This window comes from Poecilia mexicana, unplaced genomic scaffold, assembly GCF_051168715.1.
Source record: "Poecilia mexicana isolate PSO_F unplaced genomic scaffold, ASM5116871v1 scaffold_19, whole genome shotgun sequence".
In the NCBI taxonomy this organism is placed as follows: domain Eukaryota; kingdom Metazoa; phylum Chordata; class Actinopteri; order Cyprinodontiformes; family Poeciliidae; genus Poecilia; species Poecilia mexicana.
The window spans coordinates 3311455-3334516 of record NW_028263388.1 but is presented as its reverse complement, the minus strand read 5'-3'; the positions used below and the strand labels follow the sequence as shown (position 1 = coordinate 3334516).

Sequence of the window (23062 nt, the reverse complement as noted above, 5' to 3'; positions counted from 1 at the left end):
TAAAAACAATATTTTGTATTGTTTTTAATATGACATATTAAAAACTATATTTTTAACATTTCTATATATATATATATATATATATATATATATATATATATATATATATGTATATTAGAGATGTGCCGATCAGGTTTTTTCCTCCTGATACCGATACCGATCACCCATGAGGGCCGATCACCGATACCGATCACCGATACCGATCACATAATTATTATTATTATTATTTTTATCATAAACACTACCGGTTACATTATGTGGAAAAAGGAACCATGAATTCACCTTAGTTTAGACAAAAACTTGTTTTTAATAACTTTTTTCAAGAAGAAAACTAAACAAAACAGGCATTGTGCAAATTGTACTGCTATTGATAATACTATCTTTAACAGACTAAATAATACAAAGAGCCAAAATAAAACCTCTCAACATTGCCAAGAAGTTCAAGTATAAAACTTAACATTCAAAGGCAAAAACAGGTTCCATTACAATAAACAATCCAGAGTTACTGAATGAAAACTTCCTGATAGCATGGCGGCTAGCTGATTACTGCTAGCTCTGATTGGCTGTTTCTGACTGAGCGGAGTAATTATGCAGATCAGGGAGGAGATCGATTATGTTTTAAGAGTTTATCTGTCTCATGTTAGGACAGCGAAAGTTTTAATACGTATGTAAAATTAATTTTTTTAAGTTAGATGCTGCAGCTTTAATCAGAGGTTCAGTGTGAGAGTCACTACCAGGTGGAGCAGAAGCGAAGCTCCGTCTGTGAAATATTACTACCTGTAGCATAGCAGCGGTTCAACAGCGATAGCAGAACCAGTGTCTTACATCGCAGCTCGAAGACTTAAATAATTTTGCGGGTTATTTGTTTAGCTTTCTGACCGTCATGCTAATCCGGGTGAGTGTTTGTAGCTGTGCGCTGCTTTACCTGCTATCTGATCCTCCGTATGTCTTTTTTACTGCAGTGAGCCTCGATGTAGCCAAACTCCGTCAAGTATGGCACTGTTTTTATGTTGTATTAGCTTCGTTGTGTTGATGCATTTTAACGTGCTTCAATTTTCCGCCGCAACACGCAAACTTCCCCATTCACTCAGTGCGTTATAGTTCCACATCGCTTAGGATTTGTTGCTGTGCGTTTGCGCAGAGTGAAGGAAAGAGGAGAACAGCTGCACAGGCAGGCTGGAAATGAGATGATCGGTATCGGCAACAAGAGCCAATGATCGCCGATCACCGATCATGCACTTTTTCACGAAAATCGGCCCGATTATGATCGGTGACCGATCGATCGGCACACCTCTTAAATACATACATACACACACACACACACACACACACATATATAAAAAATTCCCCTCTCACCCTCCGTGGGTGGTCTCTTTCATCCTCTGAGCTCGGGTCCTCTACCAGAGGCCTGGGAGCTTGAGGGTTCTGCGCAGTATCTTGGCTGTGCCTAGAACTGCACATTTCTGGACTGAGATGTCTGATGTTGTTCCTGGGATCTGTTTGAGCCACTGCTCCAGTTTGGGGGTGACTGCCCCAAGGGCGCCGATGACCACAGGCACCACTGTGGTCTTCACCTTCCAGGCCTTCTCCAGTTCCTCTCTGAGGCCCTGGTATTTCTCCAGTTTCTCATGCTCCTTTTTCCTGATGTTGTGGTCACTTGGTATTGCTACATCCACCACAACGGCTTTCCTCTGTTCTTTATCCACCACCACAATGTCCGGTTGGTTCGCCATTACCATCTTGTCTGTCTGGATCTGGAAGTCCCACAGGATCTTAGCTCGGTCATTCTCCACCACCTTTGGGGGGGTTCCCCACTTTGACCTCGGGGCTTCCAGTCCATATTCGGCACAGATGTTCCTGTACACTATGCCTGCCACTTGGTTATGTCGTTCCATGTACGCTTTCCCTGCCAGCATCTTGCACCCTGCTGTTATGTGCTGGACTGTCTCAGAGGCCTCCTTGCACAACCTACACCTTGGGTCTTGTCTGGTGTGGTAGATCTGAGCTTCTATTGCTCTGGTGTTTAGGGCCTGTTCCTGGGCGGCCAGGATGAGGGCCTCCGTGCTGTCCTTGAGTCCAGCTTTCTCCAGCCATTGGTAGGATTTCCTGATATCAGCCACTTCGGTTATTTGTCGGTGGTACATCCCATGTAGGGGCTTGTCTTCCCATGATGGTTCCTCCAGCACCTCGTCCTCTGTTCCCCATTGCCTGAGACATTCGCTGAGCACATCGTCCGTTGAGGCTTTGTCCTTGATGTATTTATGGATCTTAGATGTTTCATCCTGGACAGTGGCTCTCACACTCACTAGTCCTCTGCCTCCTTCCTTACGGCTCGTGTACAGTCTCAGGGTGCTGGATTTGGGGTGGAACCCTCCATGCATGGTTAGTAGCTTCCGAGTCTTAACATCCGTGGCCTTCATCTCTTCCATTGGCCAGCTAATTATTCCGGCAGGGTATCTGATTACTGGTAAGGCATAGCTGTTTATTGCACGGATCTTGTTCTTGCCATTGAGCTGGCTTCTCAGGACTTGCCTTATTCGTTGGAGGTATTTGGCTGTGGCTCCTTTCCTTGTGACCTCATCGAGGTTGCCATTTGCTTGTGGTATTCCCAGGTACTTGTAGCTGTGCTCTATGTCTGCTATCGTTCCCTCTGGGAGTGAGACCCCTTCTGTGCGGACGACCTTCCCTCTCTTTGTAACCATCCGGCCACACTTCTCTAGTCCGAATGACATCCCAATGTCAGTGCTGTAGATCCTGGTGGTGTGGATCAGTGAGTCGATGTCTCGCTCGCTCTTGGCGTACAGCTTGATGTCATCCATGTAGAGGAGGTGACTGATTGTGGCCCCATTCTTAAGTCGGTATCCGTAGCCAGTCTTGTTGATGATTTGGCTGAGGGGGTTCAGGCCTATGCAGAACAGCAGTGGGGACAGAGCATCTCCTTGGTATATGCCACATTTGATGGACACTTGTGCAAGCGGTTTGCAGTTGGCTTCAAGGGTGGTTTTCCACAGCCCCATCGAGTTTGCAATGAAGGCTCTTAGAGTCCTATTGATGTTGTACATCTCTAAGCATTCAATGATCCAGGTGTGTGGCATTGAGTCATAGGCTTTCTTGTAATCAATCCAAGCGGTGCACAGGTTGGTGTGTCGGGTTTTGCAGTCTCGGGCGACTGTGTGGTCTACAAGGAGTTGGTGTTTGGCTCCTCTACTATTTATGCCGATGCCCTTCTGTGCCGTGCTCATGTATTTATCCATGTGTCCGCTTATCTTAGCCGCTATGATGCCTGACATGAGCTTCCATGTTGTAGAGAGACAGGTTATTGGCCGATAGTTGGATGGGACTGAACCCTTTGAGGGATCCTTCTGGATCAGGATTGTGCGCCCTTCAGTTAACCATTCAGGGTGAGTCCCATTCTGTAGCAGCTGGTTCAGTTGAGCTGCCAGTCGCTCATGGAGGGCAGTGAGTTTCTTTAGCCAGTAGGCATGGATCATGTCAGGCCCTGGTGCTGTCCAGTTTTTCATACCCGAGACTCTTTCTTGGACATCTGCCACAGTGATGGTTACCGGGGCTTGTTCAGGGAGGTTGCTGTGGTCCTCTCGTAGAGAGGTTAGCCACTGTGCCTTGCTGTTGTGGGACACCTCCCTTTCCCATATGCCTTTCCAGTATTGTTCAGTCTCCAGCCTTGGTGGGTCTGCTCTGTTGTTAGTACCCTGCCATTGAGAGTACACTTTAGCTGGTTGGGTGGAGAAGAGCCGGTTGATCCTCCTGGCTTCATTCTCTCTTGTGTATCTCTTTAGGCGGCTGGCCAAGGCTTGGAGCCTTTGTTTGGCAGTTTCGAGTGCTTCAGGTATGGGCATCTGGCTGTACTTCTTGGGTACTGATCTTTTCATTGCACCCCTTAGGAGCTCTGACAGCTGGCTCACTTCCCTCCTTGTTATCTTGATCTTAGCCTCTAACCGTCTTTTCCATGATGGATATTGGGTCTCATGGTTGCTCTTATAGCCGAGCATTTCAAGGATCACTGATGCTGAGTTGTATATCAGCTCATTGGTTTCTGTTATGGTGTTGGTAGGGATTGTTCTCAATGCTGCATTCACATCTTCAATGAGACTTTCTGATGGTACTTCACTCAGCCGTTGTAATTGGCGTCGGGGTTGCCTGGTGTTCATTCGGGCCACGATTCTCTCTCTCAGGTCAGTTGCTGTCTCGTTCAGCTTTGATAGTTCGTTCATTACTGGGGCTGCATACCCAGTCTCGGGGTGGGGAGTAGTTAACTCCCCCCTGACCTTACCTTTGGGCTCCTCCCTTATGCCGTAGCATTTGTGTTGTACCTCGTCAATCTCAAGTTGTGATAGCAGTTGCCGTTTGCGGATGTTGGAGCACTGAGCTACTAGTTGTTTGGCAGTCATTGTAGACTGTGGGTGTCGAAGTAACCATTCCACCCTCAGTCTTTGCATGTAACCCCTCTGACTAGGGTTACTTGAGTAGTAGCATTCCAACAGATCCATGTTTTCGTCTCTCGCCCATTTCCGTCTTGTTCCAGTAGCCCATTTTTCATCAAGGTGCTCTGGTTCCCCAGCACCTGACGCAGACCTTGTTTGGCCGGGCGACGTCTGAGCCGGCATGTCATGCTTATCAGTGTCATGCTTATCAGCATGTCATGCTTATCAGTATATATATATATATATATATATATATATATATATATATATATCAAGGAGATGCTCTGTCCCCACTGCTGTTCTGCATAGGCCTGAACCCCCTTAGCCAAATCATCAACAAGACTGGCTACGGATACCGACTCAAGAATGGGGCCATAATCAGTCACCTCCTATACATGGATGACATCAAACTGTACGCCAAGAGCGAGCGAGACATCGACTCACTGATCCACAGCACCAGGATCTACAGCACTGACATTGGGATGTCATTCGGACTAGAGAAGTGTGGCCGGATGGTTACAAAGAGAGGGAAGGTCGTCTGCACAGAAGGGGTCTCACTCCTAGAAGGAACAATAGCAGACATAGAGCACAGTTACAAGTACCTGGGAATACCACAAGCAAATGGCAACCTCGATTAGGTCACAAGGAAAGGAGCCACAGCCAAATACCTCCAACGAATAAGGAAGGTCCTGAGAAGCCAGCTCAATGGCAAGAACAAGATCCGTGCAATAAACAGCTATGCTTTACCAGTAATCAGATACCCTGCCGGAATAATTAGCTGGCCAATGGAAGAGATAAAGGCCACGGATGTTAAGACTCGGAAGCTACTAACCATACATGGAGGGTTCCACCCCAAATCCAGCACCCTGAGACTGTACACAAGCCGTAAGGAAGGAGGCAGAGGACTAGTGAGTGTGAGAGCCACTGTCCAGGATGAAACATCCAAGATCCATAAATACATCAAGGATAAAGCCTCAACGGACGATGTGCTCAGCGAATGTCTCAGGCAATGGGGAACAGAGGACGAGGTGCTGGAGGAACCATCATGGGAAGACAAGCCCCTACATGGGATGTACCACCGACAAATAACCGAAGTGGCTGATATCAGGAAATCCTACCAATGGCTGGAGAAAGCTGGACTCAAGGACAGCACAGAGGCCCTCATCCTGGCCGCCCAGGAACAGGCCCTAAACACCAGAGCAATAGAGGCTCAGATCTACCACACCAGACAAGACCCAAGGTGTAGGTTGTGCAAGGAGGCCTCTGAGACAGTCCAGCACATAACAGCAGGGTGCAAGATGCTGGCAGGGAAAGCGTACATGGAACGACATAACCAAGTGGCAGGCATAGTGTACAGGAACATCTGTGCCGAATATGGACTGGAAGCCCCGAGGTCAAAGTGGGGAACCCCCCCAAAGGTGGTGGAGAATGACCGAGCTAAGATCCTGTGGGACTTCCAGATCCAGACAGACAAGATGGTAATGGCGAACCAACCGGACATTGTGGTGGTGGATAAAGAACAGAGGAAAGCCGTTGTGGTGGATGTAGCAATACCAAGTGACCACAACATCAGGAAAAAGGAGCATGAGAAACTGGAGAAATACCAGGGCCTCAGAGAGGAACTGGAGAAGGCCTGGAAGGTGAAGACCACAGTGGTGCCTGTGGTCATCGGGGCCCTCGGGGCAGTCACCCCCAAACTGAAGCAGTGGCTCAAACAGATCCCAGGAACAACATCAGACATCTCAGTCCAGAAATGTGCAATTCTAGGCACAGCCAAGATACTGCGCAGAACCCTCAAGCTCCCAGGCCTCTGGTAGAGGACTCGAGCTCAGAGGATGAAAGAGACCACCCGCGGAGGGTGAGAAGGGAATTTTATATATATATATATATATATATATATATATATATATATATATATATATATATATATATATATATATATATATATATATATATAAACTGTCACCCCTGGAAAAAGTCCCTGCCACCCTCTTCCCACCCCATAAATATTTTTCTAGATCCGCCCCTGATTGGGTGTACAGTTTGTCCCAGACAGACCAACACAACCACACTGCCTCTGAGACGAATGCTGCGTGGAGAAAAGGGCACCATCCAACAGCCATGTAGGACCAAGCTGGTGAGCGCCGTAAGGGGGAATATCAGGATGACTTGGGTTCTGTATGGTTCTCCCATGTTTGTTAAATGACACAGAGGTTAAAACTTAAAGCCTCCGATCCAACAAACGGCTTCAAACCAGAATCATCATCAGAATGAGCTGCCTGACGTTGGCAGAGAGGGTTTGGTTCATTTTTCTTTGGTGGAACCAACAAACTGAACTCTGCAGGTCAACACTGATGACTTTTTCTGACAAATGTGTCTCCATGTTGAGGGAAATAAACAGGTTTTCCAACAAAACACAGCCGAGAGGCATTGTTACAACAAAGACATGAAGACAGGTGGCTGTGCTATGTAACTACCTGGTGCATGGCCCCTGCAGGGATGAGGACCGAGTCTCCCAGGAACTGAACAACAGTCCAGCCTTGAACTCCGTGCTCATCCATGAGTCGCTGGCGCTGCTTCCTGCTCAGGTACCAGCTCTGCTCTCTGATTGGGTCCTGGTCCAGACACACATCCAGACCTTGCTCCTTACACAGCTGACAAAGGAAGAGAGTTTGTGAAGTGACAATATTATGTTGTGTAATATGGCACTGAATGCACTGAAGAGTCGTCCAAGTCTGCTGCAGGTATTCCTTGCAGTTACCAACCTTGTGCAGAAATTCCCGGACTTTGTCCATGTCTCTGTTGAGGTAGATGTGCCAAAGTGCTCCAGGTATCTCACTGGAGTCCTTCAGCCGCCTTCGAACGCCCTCGTCTAAATCTTCCTCCTCAAGACGCTTCAACACTCCTACAGACACATAGTCACATGCTGCTCATACAGAGCTTACCCATTCATTCTGTTATCGCTTTTTGTCACATTTAAAGGTTCCAGACAAACAAATAGTAATAATAATAATTGTGACGAAGGTTCTTCTACAATCATTTTTACCTTGAAAACAGAACAGTTCAAAAGTCATTAATTCTTCCCAAACATATGTATTTCCTCTTTGTATTTCTTAAATAATAAGTTCTGTTTAAAATTCTTAGCTGATTTTAGAAAAACTAAAAGAGAATTCAGTCACACAGGTTGCTTCGTTACATCTCAAAAAGAATCATTTAAAGTTACCGGTTTTGGATAGGACTCCGTTCCCTTTCGCCACTCCGACATAAACCAGGACAGACACCACATCTGATACTTCAACATGGAGGTTGGCAGTTCCAAAGTCTTGATCCTGAGATGCAGCTACACCTACAGCGACAGACAGCCTTTAATCACTGCTGCAAAAGTGAAGGCAGTGGAAGATTACACCTAAGAACATTTGAACATCCCAGGAAACAAGTCCTCCTGAAGGAGTTTTTTCTGTGTTGAAAAGATACTGATGGTTTTATTACAGACCTTGGTCAAACAGGTCAGAAGTGTTTAGTAATCAGATTACTGCTATGCTTTTATACCTGGTGCTTTAATTTCAGCCAGCTGGTATAAAATTAAAACTGTCTACCTTAAGCTGCTAACGTTGCTGACAGGATTCTGTTTTTACTGACATTATAGAAAAATATTTTCCCTCTGAGGACAAGAAATGTATTTCAAAAACATAAATAAGGAGTGGAATCTAAACCAAACCAAACTCCTCCAGTAATCTTCTGTAGTTTTAGAGCCAGGACTGTTTGAGATTTCAAGATCTTTGCCACTATAATATATTTTAGCGTGATCAGTTTCCTTGGAAAAACATAATGACTGGTTAATAATTTAAGGGATGAAATCATTAAAATTTGTGTTAATATTTAAAAAATAAACAAATGCCATTTTAATTTCAGAATTTCAATATACAGAATGTGTATTCTACTTTACTAAGAGCAATGACTCTTGTCCATTTAAAGGTAGGACTCAAAATACTGATTCTAAAAGACTTGAATCAAGGTTATCCAGGGATTTTATGTCAGTCTGTTACCATGCATTGCAACCGTCTAAAATATGTTTTCACCCTTTATAATGGCAACAAAATAAGAATAGTTGTGTCTTTAATGTGTTAAAGAGTTACAGAATGGCTGACACTCAGCTCTAAACTGTTTTTCTGATGTTAGATGTCTCTAGACCTTACACACTTCACTTTTAAGCTCTCAGAACATAAACACTGTATCTTCATGTGAACTCTGTCTACAATGAACAAACTAAACCTGAGCAGGTCGTCCTGAGCTGATCCTCTTACCATATGCACAACATAGTCTTGGCCCGAGGTCAGGCCTGACGAAAAAAGATGGCAGGTGTGAGGCGAGGTTGAGGCTCCCTTCTGGATCCGAATACTCTGGCAAAGGAAGGTTCTTCATCAGGTCGTCATACCTGAAAATATATTTATGACAGACTGTAAAATAAAGGTGGTTTTATAGGGAACTTTATCATTTCATGACTTGGCAGATAGTTGTGTAGTGGAAAAAGAGAGGCCTTTTAGAGTTGCTCCACAGGATACTGAAAACACTAAATCTAAGAAAATACATCAGATTTATGCCAAATTTAATGTGTTTGTCAGAATTTCAGCGGATCTTCTGACATGCTACATGGATATTAACCAAATGATGCCATAAAATTATGATGATGCTGACTCATCATAATTTTATTAGTGCACACAGTTGATCACAGTTGGATTTCTGTTTTAGGATCATCAAAAAGCCATGACATCATCATCTGGGCTTTTATAAATTGCTTTTAATGTATAATAATCAAACTGAAGGCAAACTTCTGAATTTTAAAAGCTGTGAAAACTTTCTCTTGGTCATTTTTTGGCATTTACTAATCTACAATAAGTTCAGTAATTCTAACTGAACTGAAAGAAGAAACCTTAGATTTCATTTCAAATAGTGAGAAAAAATTTCTTTTTATACACTGCATGAAAATATCAGTATGTTTATAAAATTTTCAGGTTCAACATGTGAAACATTTACCTTGATGGCATCAGAGCCATGAACTCCTCCCCAGACGGCCAGTCCTTCAGCCGGTAGACCATGGGTTCACAGTCTTTGGACTTTGGTCGCTCTTAACAAGGAACAGCGTTTTAGTTAGATTAAATAACAAAACTAATGAAATCAGAGTGAGATCTAATCAAACTGTACTCACTGGTAATGTCTTCAAATCCATCCCAGAACTCCTTTATTCCAGAGTTGGACACCACCTGGTCTTTGCAGTTGAGCAGGTCTCCCTGGTGGTCTGCAAACTCCTGGTTAAAGGAGTCAGCCTTCCACAGGTTGACATTCAGTCGCTTATGGATCCCAGACACCAAAACAGGCTGGAAATGCACAGAAAACACAACAATTAACTGTCAAGCTTTTACTGCTAGCTGTAAGCGTGGTAGTGGACCTCACTGTACCTGTCCTTGTTTCCAGCATTCTCTGAACAGCTTCCAGTTGTGCTGGTTGCGGTGATCTTTGAGCCACAGCAGCCGCCTGTTGTTTAGCCATGAGTGAGGAATGTCTGGGTACTGATTGGTGGAATCCTCCGGCACCACTGTAGGCACAGTGGCTGACTTCTTCCTTTGTGCTTTGGCGTCGTCCGTACCAACTGTTGTGGGGTTGCTGTTGTTGCTAGGGGTCATGTGATCCTGTTTGGTCGACAGCTTGGTGGTGATGCTCTGGCGGCTGGCAGGGATTTTATTCTCTACCACTGAAGCAATGATGTCATCCAGGATGTTTGGCATGGTCCGGCCATCCTTTCCAGTCTGTGGACACACAAAGAATATTTCAAGAAACTCAAATAAAGCAGCTCCACTGTGAATTTGAAAACCATAAGCTTGTCTAAGGTGATGCAACAGTGTGCGCCATTTAATGGGATTAATGAGCTGGGCAGCTTACCTGAGCAGCAGTAGAATAAACAGGTGCAAAGGCAATTCCTGCATCAGTAGAACCCAGCTTGAGCTTTCCTGCAGTGGTGGTGAGCAGGTCTCTGAGCGTGGAGCCCTGCTCTGTGCTGTTAGCCACCAGAGAGGGGTTTTTACACTGCTGCAAGACCCCCTCCCCATCCTTCTCCTCTTTCACACATTTACCTGGCACCACTGACTGCTTGTTTTCTGTTACACAAGAAGAGCAACAATTTAGCAAAGTACTTTCTGAAATTAAAATCAAACTTAAGATACCAACTGTGAGATAGTGACAATAAAAAAATAAATAAATTAAAAAAAGTCACTTCCTTTTCTCACCTTTCTTTTCCTCCCTGGATTTCTGCTCTGCAAGGTCAGCCAGGAAGTGAAGTGGGGACTGAGACTCAGGTGGGGTGACAGGTGTACTGTTGTGGTCACTGCCAGGACTGCTGCCCCCCCCATGCCCTCCGTTGGTTTCTGCCTTGGCTCCTCCGCCCTCTGGGTTCTGCTGGGAGCTGGGCTCAGCCTTCACCAGAGACAGTTTGTTACTGTGGTTCAGCACGTTCTGCAGCACCTGGTGGACAGAAACAACACAGTTACATTTAAAGACAGACTGAGTTCAGTTCTATAAAGGGTTATATACATCAAATATGACTTTTAAAAAATTTGTCCATTATTTGACATTTTGAAATTGGACCTCTGTCTCTTTAAAAAACCCTGATCTTTTTCAAATTCTACCTTCAGGAAGTCATCAGAGCATGGTTCCTCTATTCATCCTTTACCAAAGTTTTAACCAATTCTGCACTGAGAAGTAGCTCCTATAATCAGCTCATCAGATGCACAGTTCCACCAGGTGTTTACTAATTGCTGCTGGCTAGTCTGAAGGAGCTGAGTGGTGGACTGGCAGAGGAGGGCTGCTCTGTGAGGCAGAAGCTTGGAAACTGGTAGGGCTAGGTCCATCCAGGTGTTTTACACAGCTGAATGGTTGCCATGGAGATGAAAGAATTTCTCAAACAATGTATAAAAGAATCAAGGCAACACTTCAGGTATGTTTTTTAATGAGGGAATAGAATCACAACATAAAGCTAAAAAATGTAATTTTTACAGAATACTGCCTTATTAAATTCAACAACTGGACACAGAATGAAGGTGAGAATCCTTAAGAAATATTTTAAATATTGACTCAGTCTGTCTGCATCATGAGCAGGTCGGAAATTCTGCAGCCCGTCTTGTAGTTTTATTGCCCAGTTGAGAAGTTAAACAAGATGAGGGATCAACATGTGGGGAAAGTCTCTTCAAATCTTCATCTTGAATTTCCATTTATTTAAAATCAAAGATATGCTTAGAAGCAGATTACAATATGTATGTAAAAGTTCCCTCATTATGAATGAGCCTGTGGTGTGTCAGAGTGGGTCAGACTGCAGTACCTGTGACACTCCGTTGGTTGCTGGGAGCTTGGTGAGAACGTTCTGTTTGGTGGAACACGGACATTTAAACGGGATGTTGCTTTTGTCTCTCAGGGTGTGAATGGAGGTCACCAGCTCTGTTAACACTACAATAAAAAGAACATTAAATGTGAGAACATGTTAAAAGACAAATGCTTCAGCAAAAACATACCATAACTATACATAATGAAAATATAAAAATCAGTAATACCCATCACATTAAAAACAGACATGAAGCCAGCATGTAGCATACCTTTGCCAGGGATGATCTGTGTTGGCATGAGATGCTTATGGTCATGGGGTTGACCTTTAACACACTTCAACCAGCCATACAGCTCTTTATCTAAACAGAGGGATGACACGGGTCATTAGCTTCAAAATTAGCCAACATCCGAATGATTCCAGCCCAATGTCTACAAAAATACTCATGCTAATGCAGACAACAAGGTAGGGAACTTTAATCCTCTGGTGACTACTGAGATCGAAAAGCCTTCAAAGTTAACAAAAAGCTGTGAGATAAAACTACTTTATTCCAAGGAATTTATGGGAGATTTGTCATGTAAAGCTGTAGGTTACATGTCAGGTCTTTAGTTTGTTTTCACAGCATTTTGAGGATCAGATGGTCAAGTGCTGCCCATCCACAAAAACAAACACTGACCTTTGCAACTCCTTCTCTCCTTGGCTTTGTAACAGTCGAGGCAGACCACAAAGCCACATTTCTGGCAGACCCAGTGGATGTTAAAGAGTGTTGCTTCACAAGCGTCACACATCTCTCTAACCCCTCTCACTGCCCGCTTCCATGCTAGCTTCGCTGAAACAGAAAAAATACACATTCTGTGTAAAAATCTCAGCAACTGTTTTATGGTCAAGGCACAAAAAGGAAATCCTGTGTGAATTGTGGCATTTTCACATCTTTAGCGGGTTCCAAAACTAAACTAAATCTAGCTTTAGGAGTAGAAACACAAACAGAAAATTCCATTATTGTTTTTAAAGTAAGCCGTGCAGGAATAAGTTTAAGAGATCTGAAAAGAGATCTGAAAATTTAAACAAGGTATAAAACCTTGTTTAAATTTATCACTAAAAATGTTAAGGAAAAACCTGCCTTCAAACACATCTACAGTTATGAACCTCCATTTTTCTTAAAATTACATACTTCCCCATTAGAGAACATGATAGTTGATTTTAGTCTACTCACCATCCTTCTTGATCCAGCTGGCTGCAGTGTTTTCAGTCATCACCATCTGACAGAACTTATCTCCTATGTAACTAAGGATGTACTTGGCAGTGGTCTGGTCCAAGTGGCTGTCCTCCAGGGGCCTAGGGACCCATAAGGCCAGGGCCTCTTCATCAAACTGGTCTGGGGAGGAGAAGCCATCCATTCGAATGACTCCATTTTTGCTGAAGGAAAGCCTGGATGGTATTAAAAATAAAAGGTGAAAAGGCGAGATTTTTGCTTTAAAGATAAATAAAGCTTCTGAGAACACCACTGGAAGTTCAGGAAGGTTTTTACATTATAAGAAAATAGATTTTTTTTAATGGAGAGGGGAAGAACACTCTTGAAACTCAAAACCTCAAATATCACAGCAATAACTGCACTGTAACTTGCATGACCTACTTTTTAGATGAATTAATCTAATAATTATTTGAGCACTTGGGGGCGCTCCTTTCTGGGCAATTTTATGTCCAGATGTTCAGCATGTATTTAAATATGAAACATTTTTAAGTAAAACAACAGCGATGTCTGATGTCATCGTTGAGCAGGATACTGTGAATTTCACACTCTTGATTCCGAACCATATGCAGTACTCTCAGCAGTTCATCAAAAGCAGCGCATTCTTCAAAGATGTGACAGGAATCCGTCATGTTTATTCACATAAAACACAATTCACCACCACACACAGCAAGATGGAAAACATTGCAAGGCAGCTTTACAATAAATTACCAAGAATTAAAAAGTTAACAAAATAAATCAAGTCAAAAGTAAAAGTAGATGTCTCCTGTGTCTCAGGAGAACCAGAGCTATAAGAGTCGGATGACAGGTTTTGTTAGTGATCTTTAATGTCAAGCTATCTGACAAATCACACACAGTCTGGGCCAACAGCAGAATGACTGAAAAAAAGAGTGGGAACACAATATTCTGTACAGGAGAACTGCAAAAATGGAACTACGGTGGCAATGTTGGATTATATCTTCATAAAAAATTTATAGGATTATCAATAAAGCAAAATCATGGAATCAAATCTGAAATAGAAAAATAATTATGCTTCAACATTTGTAACTGGACAAAGCTCATGTCATCTGAAAACCCAACTAAAGTAAAGAAAATATTAAAAACTAAATGCCTCCTCTGGGACACAGATGGGTGAGAAAGCCATTTACCGTCTGAAATAGTAGAACCTGCAGAACACGGGGGAATGTGCTGGCTCCTCCCCCTTTTTACTGCGGACGACCCGGCACTCCCGACACTTCTGGAGGTTAGGTCCAATTTCTGAACATGAGTCATCCTGCAGAAAGGACTCCCCTGTCTGCTTTAGCTTCTTCACTTTCCTCCAGTCCTTCAGCACAGAACGAGGGATGCCATCTGAACAGAGCACACACCAAATCATTAGTCCTGGACGTGACAGATAGATTACACAGAAATGAATCAGAATCACAAATGTCATTCTGATTAATTTATGATGAAGCTGGCAGCCTTTGTTCCATTTGAAAATTGAAACTTTGAGACTTGGGGGGGAAAAAAAAACATTTGTTGTTTTACTCATGTTTAAATGTGAATCTATTTTAAAAGGGGGTATTATGTAAAATTAACTTTTTTTTATTTAGCTTTGAGTTTGTTCCTTTGATTCTTTCAGAAATCCTTTATTCTCTCCTGGCAGCCAATCAGAGGCGGTCTCTGAATGGTTGTAAATGGTGTCATGGAGGAGCTTTGCTGTATTGAGGTGCAGTAGGTGTAGTGCTTCTTAAAGAGACAGAAACCCAATTCAAGGCGTCAAATTGTGAAGTTAAATATATTTGAAGCTATATTTTATTTAGAGAGCATTTTTATACCAACTGAATGTAACAGTTGCTTGACTGTGCTACGAAATGCCACTTTGTACCTGGATAATAAATAGTATTATCCAGAAATTTGGAAAAGGCTATCCAAGGATCCTACAAACATTCCACGTGTCACCTGAGGTAGCCGGAACACGCTGCCTCAGGGGCAGCTATGCCAGTCGCTTGTAGCTACTACTATGCCAGTAGCTTGTAGCTACTACTATGCCAGTCGCTTGTAGCTACTACTATGCCAGTCGCTTGTAGCTACTACTATGCCAGTCGCTTGTAGCTACTACTATCCCAGTAGCTTGTAGCTACTACTATCCCAGTAGCTTGTAGCTACTACTATGACAGTAGCTTGTAGCTACTACTATGACAGTAGCTTGTAGCTACTACTATGACAGTAGCTTGTAGCTACTACTATCCCAGTAGCTTGTAGCTACTACTATGACAGTAGCTTGTAGCTACTACTATGACAGTAGCATGCCATACTTGGTGTGTGAATGTGCACATAAATGGAAATGACTGATTTCATTGGAAAGCATCTTTGAAACGCACTATACAAGTCTGATGTCATTTCATTAAAAGTTCCAGACACTTCAAAATAGGGGTGCACCAATTTTAGCGGCCAATCGATTTTCTTGATTTTGGGAGATCGGTGTTGGGCCAATACTTACATGTGAAGCCGATCTTACCTAACTCATCAAAAGTCTAAATCAGTCACTACAGTTTCCCTGAGAGAAAATTCCAAAGGGATTAATAAACCATCCATCCATCCATCCATCCATCCATCCATCCATCCATCCATCCATCCATCCATCCATCCATCCATCCATCCATCCATCCATCCATCCATCCATCCATCCATCCATCCATCCATCCATCCATCCATCCATCCATCCATCCATCCATCCATCCATCCATCCATCCATCCTCTTCTGCTCTCCCATGAGAGAGGTTTGACTGATAGACCACCTCACCAGGTCATGTCTGCATGTTTTTAGTTAACAGTTACCCCACTGTTGCCAACAAAGTAACTTTCTTGCTATATTTAGCAACATTTTAGACAAAAAAATAATGGTATCGACCAAAATCAGAATCGGCAGGTCGATTAGATTAGTAACTGTGATCAGCAGGAAAACTGCAATCGGTGCACCCCTACTTTAAAATCTTCAGTGTTTTGCATTATTTTTACATTTGAAGAACAACACTAATGAGGGGAGAACACCGTTTCAAACATTAACAGTACAGGACTTACTGCTGCTTGCCAGTTTAAGCTTGGTCTTCTCACGAGCTGATCGAAAGATACCGTTGGGCTTCACATCCTCATCATCCTTCTCATGGTCTCCTTTCCTTTTAGCCATGTCATTCTGCTTCTTCTTATAGGTTGGTTTAGACTGGCGTTTTGCTCTGCCCTCCATCTTGCTTTCACTTGTGTCGGAATCGTCTCCGCCACTTTCTGACCCAGAGTCATAAGAGCGTTTGAACCCTCGCCTTGAGAGATGACTGGATTTCTTTTCCTCTACACCTCCACCTGTTGATCCAGCATTCTTCCCCTCCAGGTTTCGTTCACCTTTGCTTCCAAAGTCTTTGTTCATGTCCACCTCACTGGACGTGGAGGCACTGAGATTGACTGTACAGGGCTTGATCATATCTGACATGGCTGTAGTGTTGCACATACTGGTTGTGGTGGTGAGCAGCTTCTCTGCTTTCATGCTAGAGGAGGCCGTCATAGAAGTCTTGTCCTCTTCAGAGTGTCGCGTTAACCAGGCTTTCTTCAGCTTGTGGTAGTTACTGGGCTGTGCTGAACCCAGTGAGGTCGATCCGGAGGACTGGCCATTAGGTAACGGACTAGACGTGCCTGGTGTTGTGCTACGAGGTGCACAGCTGGTGTTACTAATCTCACCTGAGGAGACTCCGCTAGAACAGGGTGGAGGGGTGCAGCTGTGACTGGGTGTCTTTTCAACTGGATCCACAGTTGATGAAGTGTTTCCAGTCGGCATTGATGCAGGACCAGCAGGGAGGTTGGTCTTAGACTGGGCTGCAGCCAAGGCAGCCTTGTGCTTTTTGAGATGTACAAAAGAGGACAAGTTAGGCTGATTAGAGGCAGTAATGGGACTAGAAGCTGAGGTGTTGCTTTGAGCAAGTAGGGCTGTTGCTGGTGAATTAGTCAGAGGCAAAGACAGTCCTGGTGATATGGAGTGTGAGTCAACACCTTCTCCTGAGAGGCTGGGCAGCCAGCCTCCAACACCAGGTTTAAGGTTTCCAAACTCGGCTGAATATCCTGACTTTGGTGGTTTACTCTGAACATCAACAGCTGGTGAGAACACAACAGGGGACCTGCACATAGAGTTTGTAGTGCTGACACCCACAGGTCCCTGATAGCTTTGCGTGGAGGTGGCTTTATACGGAACAGAAACGTCGTCCATGTTTGTGTTGACTTGAATAACTCTGCCTCCTCCAGCTTCTTGAGCAGCCTCCCTCATATGCGGACATTCTCCTGGGAGTCTTGAAGGGTAGGACATAGAAACCTCCCTACGCAATGTAGCACCAGATTTGTTAGCACCAACTGGACTTTCATACCTAACTGACGTAGTTGGACGTACAATGACGGAGGCCATTGCTGCTTGCGGCTTACCCCTCAACACATCTGTGTCTCTACAGAACACACTTCCTCTTTCTTGAATCAGATCTCTACCACGCCATCCATCTGTCATAACATCCCCACTGATAGTGGAGGCCACTGAGGTGACAGCAGCACCGATTCCATGGACTTTGACATCCCTGAGTTCTGGCACCAGCGTGGGAGGCTTCTGTTGCTCTGCTGATGTTTTGGTGCCAGCTGTTGGCAAGCTGACCGGCTGGATGGGTGTGAGGGTCGGGGGTGACAGACGTCCACCATAGCCTGCTTTGTCCCTCTCCCTGTCCTTCTCTCGCTCTGCCGTCTCTTTGAGCTCCAAGGACAGCTGTGTGGGTGGATGGTAGACAGGAGCTCGGTACAGAGATGGCATTGCCCTGAGCTGATGTTGCTGATGCTGATGATGGTTGGAAACCGAGGACAAGGAGGATGACGTGGAGGTGGTGTTGGAGGCGGCAGGACTGTGGCGATCTTTCCTGTCCATGTTCGTCAAATGTTGATGAGAGATAAGAGTGGCCTGCTGGCTGAGCTGCTCAGTAATTTTCCCTGCTAAACCCTCTCCTCCCTCTGGTTGGTGCTTTATAAGAGGAGGAGGCTTAGAGAGAGAAGCTTTGGAGCTGTAACTAACCAAAGACTGACTTCCCTGGCTTTGCACAGCCGCCCCAACACTGACCCCCACTACTTTGTCATAGTAAGAACTTTGCTCCTTGGAGGGATACAGCCTTGGAGGCTCATTCACAACGCTGTTTGAGATTGTGGTGTAGTAGCTGCTTTTTTCTGGCTGGATGACGTGGGGGTGAGCATGGCTGGTCTTTGGACTTGAAGAGGCAAGAGCTGGTATACGGACAGGGAATGCTGGCTCTTTGCTCCAGTCCAGCCCGGGGTCAGAGGGCCGCAGAATCTTAGCAGTGAAAGGCGCAACCTCAATGCTCTCCTTCAGGATTTGACGATTCTCCTCCTTGTATTTAATGGTCCGGTCTGCAGCATGAAGTACTTCCTGAAAATTGAAAATCCACATATTGTCAGAAATCACAAAATTGTATTAAAATTATTTTATCCAACAACATTAAGGTGGTCAAAACTACAATAAAAGACTCATTCATTGATTCAAACAATTTTATGTTCTACATTTACTATTCTTTGTGCTTTTTTTTTGTTTTCATCTTCTGAACTTTTCTCGTTAAGTTTACCACAACTTTTAATGGGCCTTTATGTCTGAAGTGAAAGCTATAATATTTTTAAATGTTTAATAGGTACGGTAGTTTTATTTATACATTCTGCCACAACTCATGATCTGGATGTGACCTGAACTGAAAATGAGTTTGAAATTCCTGCTGTACCTGAGACAGTCTTCAGACCTACAATAAATTATTCTTTTCTTCCATTTTTTATAAAATATGGAATATTAAAATCACAAAATGTAAGATTTATAATAACATTATTAAGGTATTTTAATGGAAAAAATGCCAAATGCTTTTGTTTTTATTCACATCTGTAAAGTCTGTCTGTTTACCATCAAAAACATACACAGCATTCAGCGGTGAATGTCCTCACACTGTTAGCTTGTGCAGCAACAAAGAAAGCAGTGGTCACTGATGAACAAAACTGTGAATATGTCCTGACGAACAGCTTTTAACAAATCTCAACTGAAATGTTTAAAGCAATGCTGTGAACATTTCCTCTTGGTGAAACAGGTTTGGCTGATTTGAAGCAGTAAGACTCCTATGTGTTCTAATCTTTTTTTTTTTTTAAATCACAGCTTTTCCTTTTCACTAGAAAAGCATGTTTTGATATTTATATAACAAAACACGCTTAATAGGAGATTATTTTTACAACAGAATATGAACCAGGTCAAGATAAAACTGCTATTTGAAGAGTTCTGAATACAACATTTTTACCTTTTTAATCCTAAATGCAAAATGTATATTATTTGTATAGTTTTGGCTTAATTACTGCTCTGAGTATGTTGGTCTTGAAGCAAATGGCCTTATTTGAGTACGACTACTCCAGTTAGCTATTATTTGATTACTAACCGAGTTGTTATAAGTTCAAATGTCTAAAGTATATAAAATGTTCATTATATTTTTTAACCTACATAATTTCCAGACTGAAATCCATTTCAGTCATTTTTACAACTTTGTGCACACGCCTTCATTTTCAATTAAAATGCCTCAAGTCCAAGTCGAGTCCAAGTTGAATCTAAAGCCATTAAATCTGTAACTAGAGTCTGACTAGATTCAAACTCACATAACTTGAGTCCATGTCTCTGTTATTTATAAAGCCTTTAGTGATGATGGCTTTGTAAAGAAATCATCATTGATGATGCACTTGTACACTTTGACTGCACAAGCTGTCACAGTGCAGCTACATACCTGTGTATTTGTCAGGCGGGCTTTGCTGTGCGGATCCAGGTAAAGGCGGTGCAGGTGGACATCTTTTCCTGTTGGGGTACGACTTCTGTCTGTCTGGTCTGGTTTTATTTGAGCAAATGTTAAATTCCTGACGGGATCCACAAAACCCTTTTTCTCCACATCTCTACACACAGACAGTACAAACAAGTTAAAGCAGATGCTTTTGCCTAAAATCTCATCATAAAACAACATTTTACTTGCCCCTTTTTAAATGTTAATGGTGGTTAGATAAGCAATAGTGGTTTATGTATCCTTAATGCTCCATTTTGAAAATAGATTAACCATTAGAAAAATAGAACTAATGATAGCCAAGTTTTTTGAGAAGTTTTGTTAAGAGTAGAAGGTTTTACACAAGCTATCCTGGGTTTTAACACAAAACATATGTCGCTCTTAATTAATCTCCTTTAAGACTATTTTTTGGAAAATAAAGTTAAAGATTTATTGTCTTACTCTTTATGAACATCCATGGCAGTCTTTGACATTGATGGGTTGGTATGCGTGCTGATCTTAGCAGAGGGGCGGTGAGCATCAGCGCTGGCTGGCCTGACTGGAATGTGGTTCAGTAAACCGAGACCGTCAGTGGAACTACCAGCAGCCTGATGCAGCCATGGACTGGCAGTGTTCTGCACAGGACAAGCAAAACCCAGACAGGAAAACACTTTACCATCACTGGTAAATGGCTACAGCAAGAACAAAATAAATACAATTGCACTAAAACTTAAAGAAAATGACAGTCAAACATTTCTATTTAAAGTCACAGTATGCAACATTTATATAAAAAAATGTTTTTTTACATATTTGTTAAATATGAATATAAAAAATGTTTTTTTACATATTTGTTAAAGTTATGTCATGACAGTACAATATAAGAGAAATAAATGTGAAAAAAAAAATCATGCTCCTCTGCCTTCTCCCAGTACTAACTGCAGAAATACACAGCTCAGTCAAAAACAACCAATCAGAGTCAGGAGGAGGGTCTTAGCGCTGTAAATCACTCTTATGCTCAAACCATCCCCTTTGCTTTCTGCTGAGCTACAGGTACAGCTGTGCAGAGCTACAGTGTTTAGCATAGCCACCGATGACGGTGGCTATGCTAAACAACAACAAAAATAAAAACTGTTTTCCTATACGTTGTCACTCTGCTATTAGCACATTTAGCACGATGTACACAAGGTTGACAGCTCTAATCCCCACCTCCTGCCTCTGATTGGTTATTTCTGTCCGGTAGTGCATTCAGTGCTGTGTGGGAGACTGAACTACAATTTCCCTGAGGGTAAATCCCAAAGGGATAAAGTTTCTTTCCATCCATCCATCTATCCATCTATCTCTTCAGACAGCAATAGTATTTAATAGTAATAGTAATAATTGGTGTATTTCACCAATGAAATACAAGCTAGACGTGCTTTAAAACCCCTGAACTCCGAGCATTACACCTACCCTCCTTAGAGACGCCTCAGAATTCACAGTGATGGGATTTTCAGAGTGGACCCATTTAGCAGTTGGTGGGAGGCTGAGTCCTGGGGGGTATGGAGGTGGCGTTCCATTAGGGTAAGGCCATATGATAGGGAACAAACTAAGACCTGCTGCTCCACCATGACCCTGAAAACAGAGGGAAGGTTTAGTGGATCCTTTCACCAATGCAACATTTTAGAATAAGAAAGAAAAGGATGAGTTTAAAACAGTGGAGGTGTTATTGTGGTTTCTGTATGAGGACACACACCTGCAAGAACTGCTGCTGATGTGTGGCTGCTGGGTGAGGAAGGGCAAGATGGCTGAGACCGCCTGGGGAGTCCAGCCGAGGGTGTCCTGCAAACAGAGAGCCTGGGGGGGGATGCATAGCTGGAAGCATTCCAGGGGGCAGGAGGTGTGGATGAGTGAGGGGTGAGGAATGAGGAGGGGCGAGGAGATGGGAGGCGCCATGGGGATGGGATGCAGATGTTAAGCAAGGGGAGTGTGGAGAGGGGGGGTGCAAGGGGTGCAGGTGGGGATGCAGATAGGCTGCCACATGGTTGGAGGAGTTGGATGGAGTGACAGAGTTATCTGCATCCGAGCGAACTAATGCTGGGTCCCTGTAAACAGTGAAGGTTTCATTCTTGTCAATGATCAGCGGACTCTTTGTGCTGCCGCTCGCACTGACTCCACCCGCCTCTGACCGCAACCCCACTGGCTTGAAACCAGAGCGTGGAGGTTCCACTAAGTCCACCTTGATGGGCAAGCGAGCGCTTGGGGATGGGGAGGAGTTGGAGTATCTCAGGACTTTATGCTTACTGACCTCAGGAGTAGTGTTTGCTTTGGGTTTGGAGATGTCCAGGAGGCCCGGGTGGGGTTTAGCTTTAAGAGGGTCCGCTGGGTTCGGGTTAGGATATGACTGGTTGTGAGAGCTGCTGGGGGGCTGGGGTTTCTGAACAGGACTGAATGTGTGGCTGGGGCTCACTTTGGATTTGGCAGAGTCCAGGGTGGGGGTGGGGATCTTGTGGAGAGGGGGTTGCTGCTGTGGAGGTTTACTGGAACCCTCAGACAGAGAAAGAGGAACTCCATGGTGGACAGCTGTGTATTGTTGCATTTGTTGTGTGTGTTGCTGCTCATGCAGCTGCTGTTGCTGATGATGAAGCTGATGAAGAGAAACAACAGTTTTCTCCTTGCCCACCAGGGGCGTAGTTTCAGCTATGGATGAGACCGGCCTGGAAACACACAGGACAAAAGAAACTTTAACAAATCTGCTAATTTCTTCAACAAAAGGAAAATAACATGCAAGAGCCAAACATACCCCCCCCAAACAGTGATGTTTTAACCACTAGAAAGACAACAGACACATCATTCTGCCTTGCTTTAGGGCAGTAATGTTGCATCAAATCAAGTAGAAAAATTCCTCTAGGAATTTGCTGCCGAGTTGGTGTTTCAGAGCCCAGCATGTATGGAGCAAATAGTTCTGTAGTTAATGCTTAGCATAAGTGTAGCTTTACAATGAATTTTCTACTATCCTTGTCAAAACAAATGGGTGGCGGAGAGCACTGTGGTGTGTACATAGCTGGCATGTGTGTGTCTTTGTGTGACAAAGGTGTCAAAGATCCGTTGCTCACAAGGACACAAAAGATATAAGTGGTTGTATGTGGAAAGTGAGAGTTCAACTATTAAACTGTTTAACAGA

The 23062-nt window shown here is 43.6% G+C and overlaps 1 protein-coding gene across 1 annotated transcript in view; it reads right to left on the bottom strand.

Annotated features, from left to right (window-relative positions):
• Positions 1–23062, bottom strand: part of jmjd1cb (jumonji domain containing 1Cb) — a 190180-nt gene that overhangs the window by 14302 nt on the left and 152816 nt on the right. The window contains exons 11-29 of the mRNA XM_088001097.1: positions 21635–22595; positions 21352–21513; positions 20365–20537; positions 19876–20038; positions 16124–18500; positions 14209–14410; positions 13025–13239; positions 12488–12640; positions 12083–12172; positions 11812–11936; positions 10724–10958; positions 10380–10594; positions 9899–10246; positions 9649–9817; positions 9477–9567; positions 8747–8877; positions 7666–7788; positions 7208–7347; positions 6920–7096 (exon numbers count right to left, since the gene is read on the bottom strand). Of these exons, the coding sequence (XP_087857223.1) occupies positions 6920–7096; positions 7208–7347; positions 7666–7788; positions 8747–8877; positions 9477–9567; positions 9649–9817; positions 9899–10246; positions 10380–10594; positions 10724–10958; positions 11812–11936; positions 12083–12172; positions 12488–12640; positions 13025–13239; positions 14209–14410; positions 16124–18500; positions 19876–20038; positions 20365–20537; positions 21352–21513; positions 21635–22595 (6250 nt within the window). The remainder of the gene's footprint in view (positions 1–6919; positions 7097–7207; positions 7348–7665; positions 7789–8746; positions 8878–9476; positions 9568–9648; positions 9818–9898; positions 10247–10379; positions 10595–10723; positions 10959–11811; positions 11937–12082; positions 12173–12487; positions 12641–13024; positions 13240–14208; positions 14411–16123; positions 18501–19875; positions 20039–20364; positions 20538–21351; positions 21514–21634; positions 22596–23062) is intronic.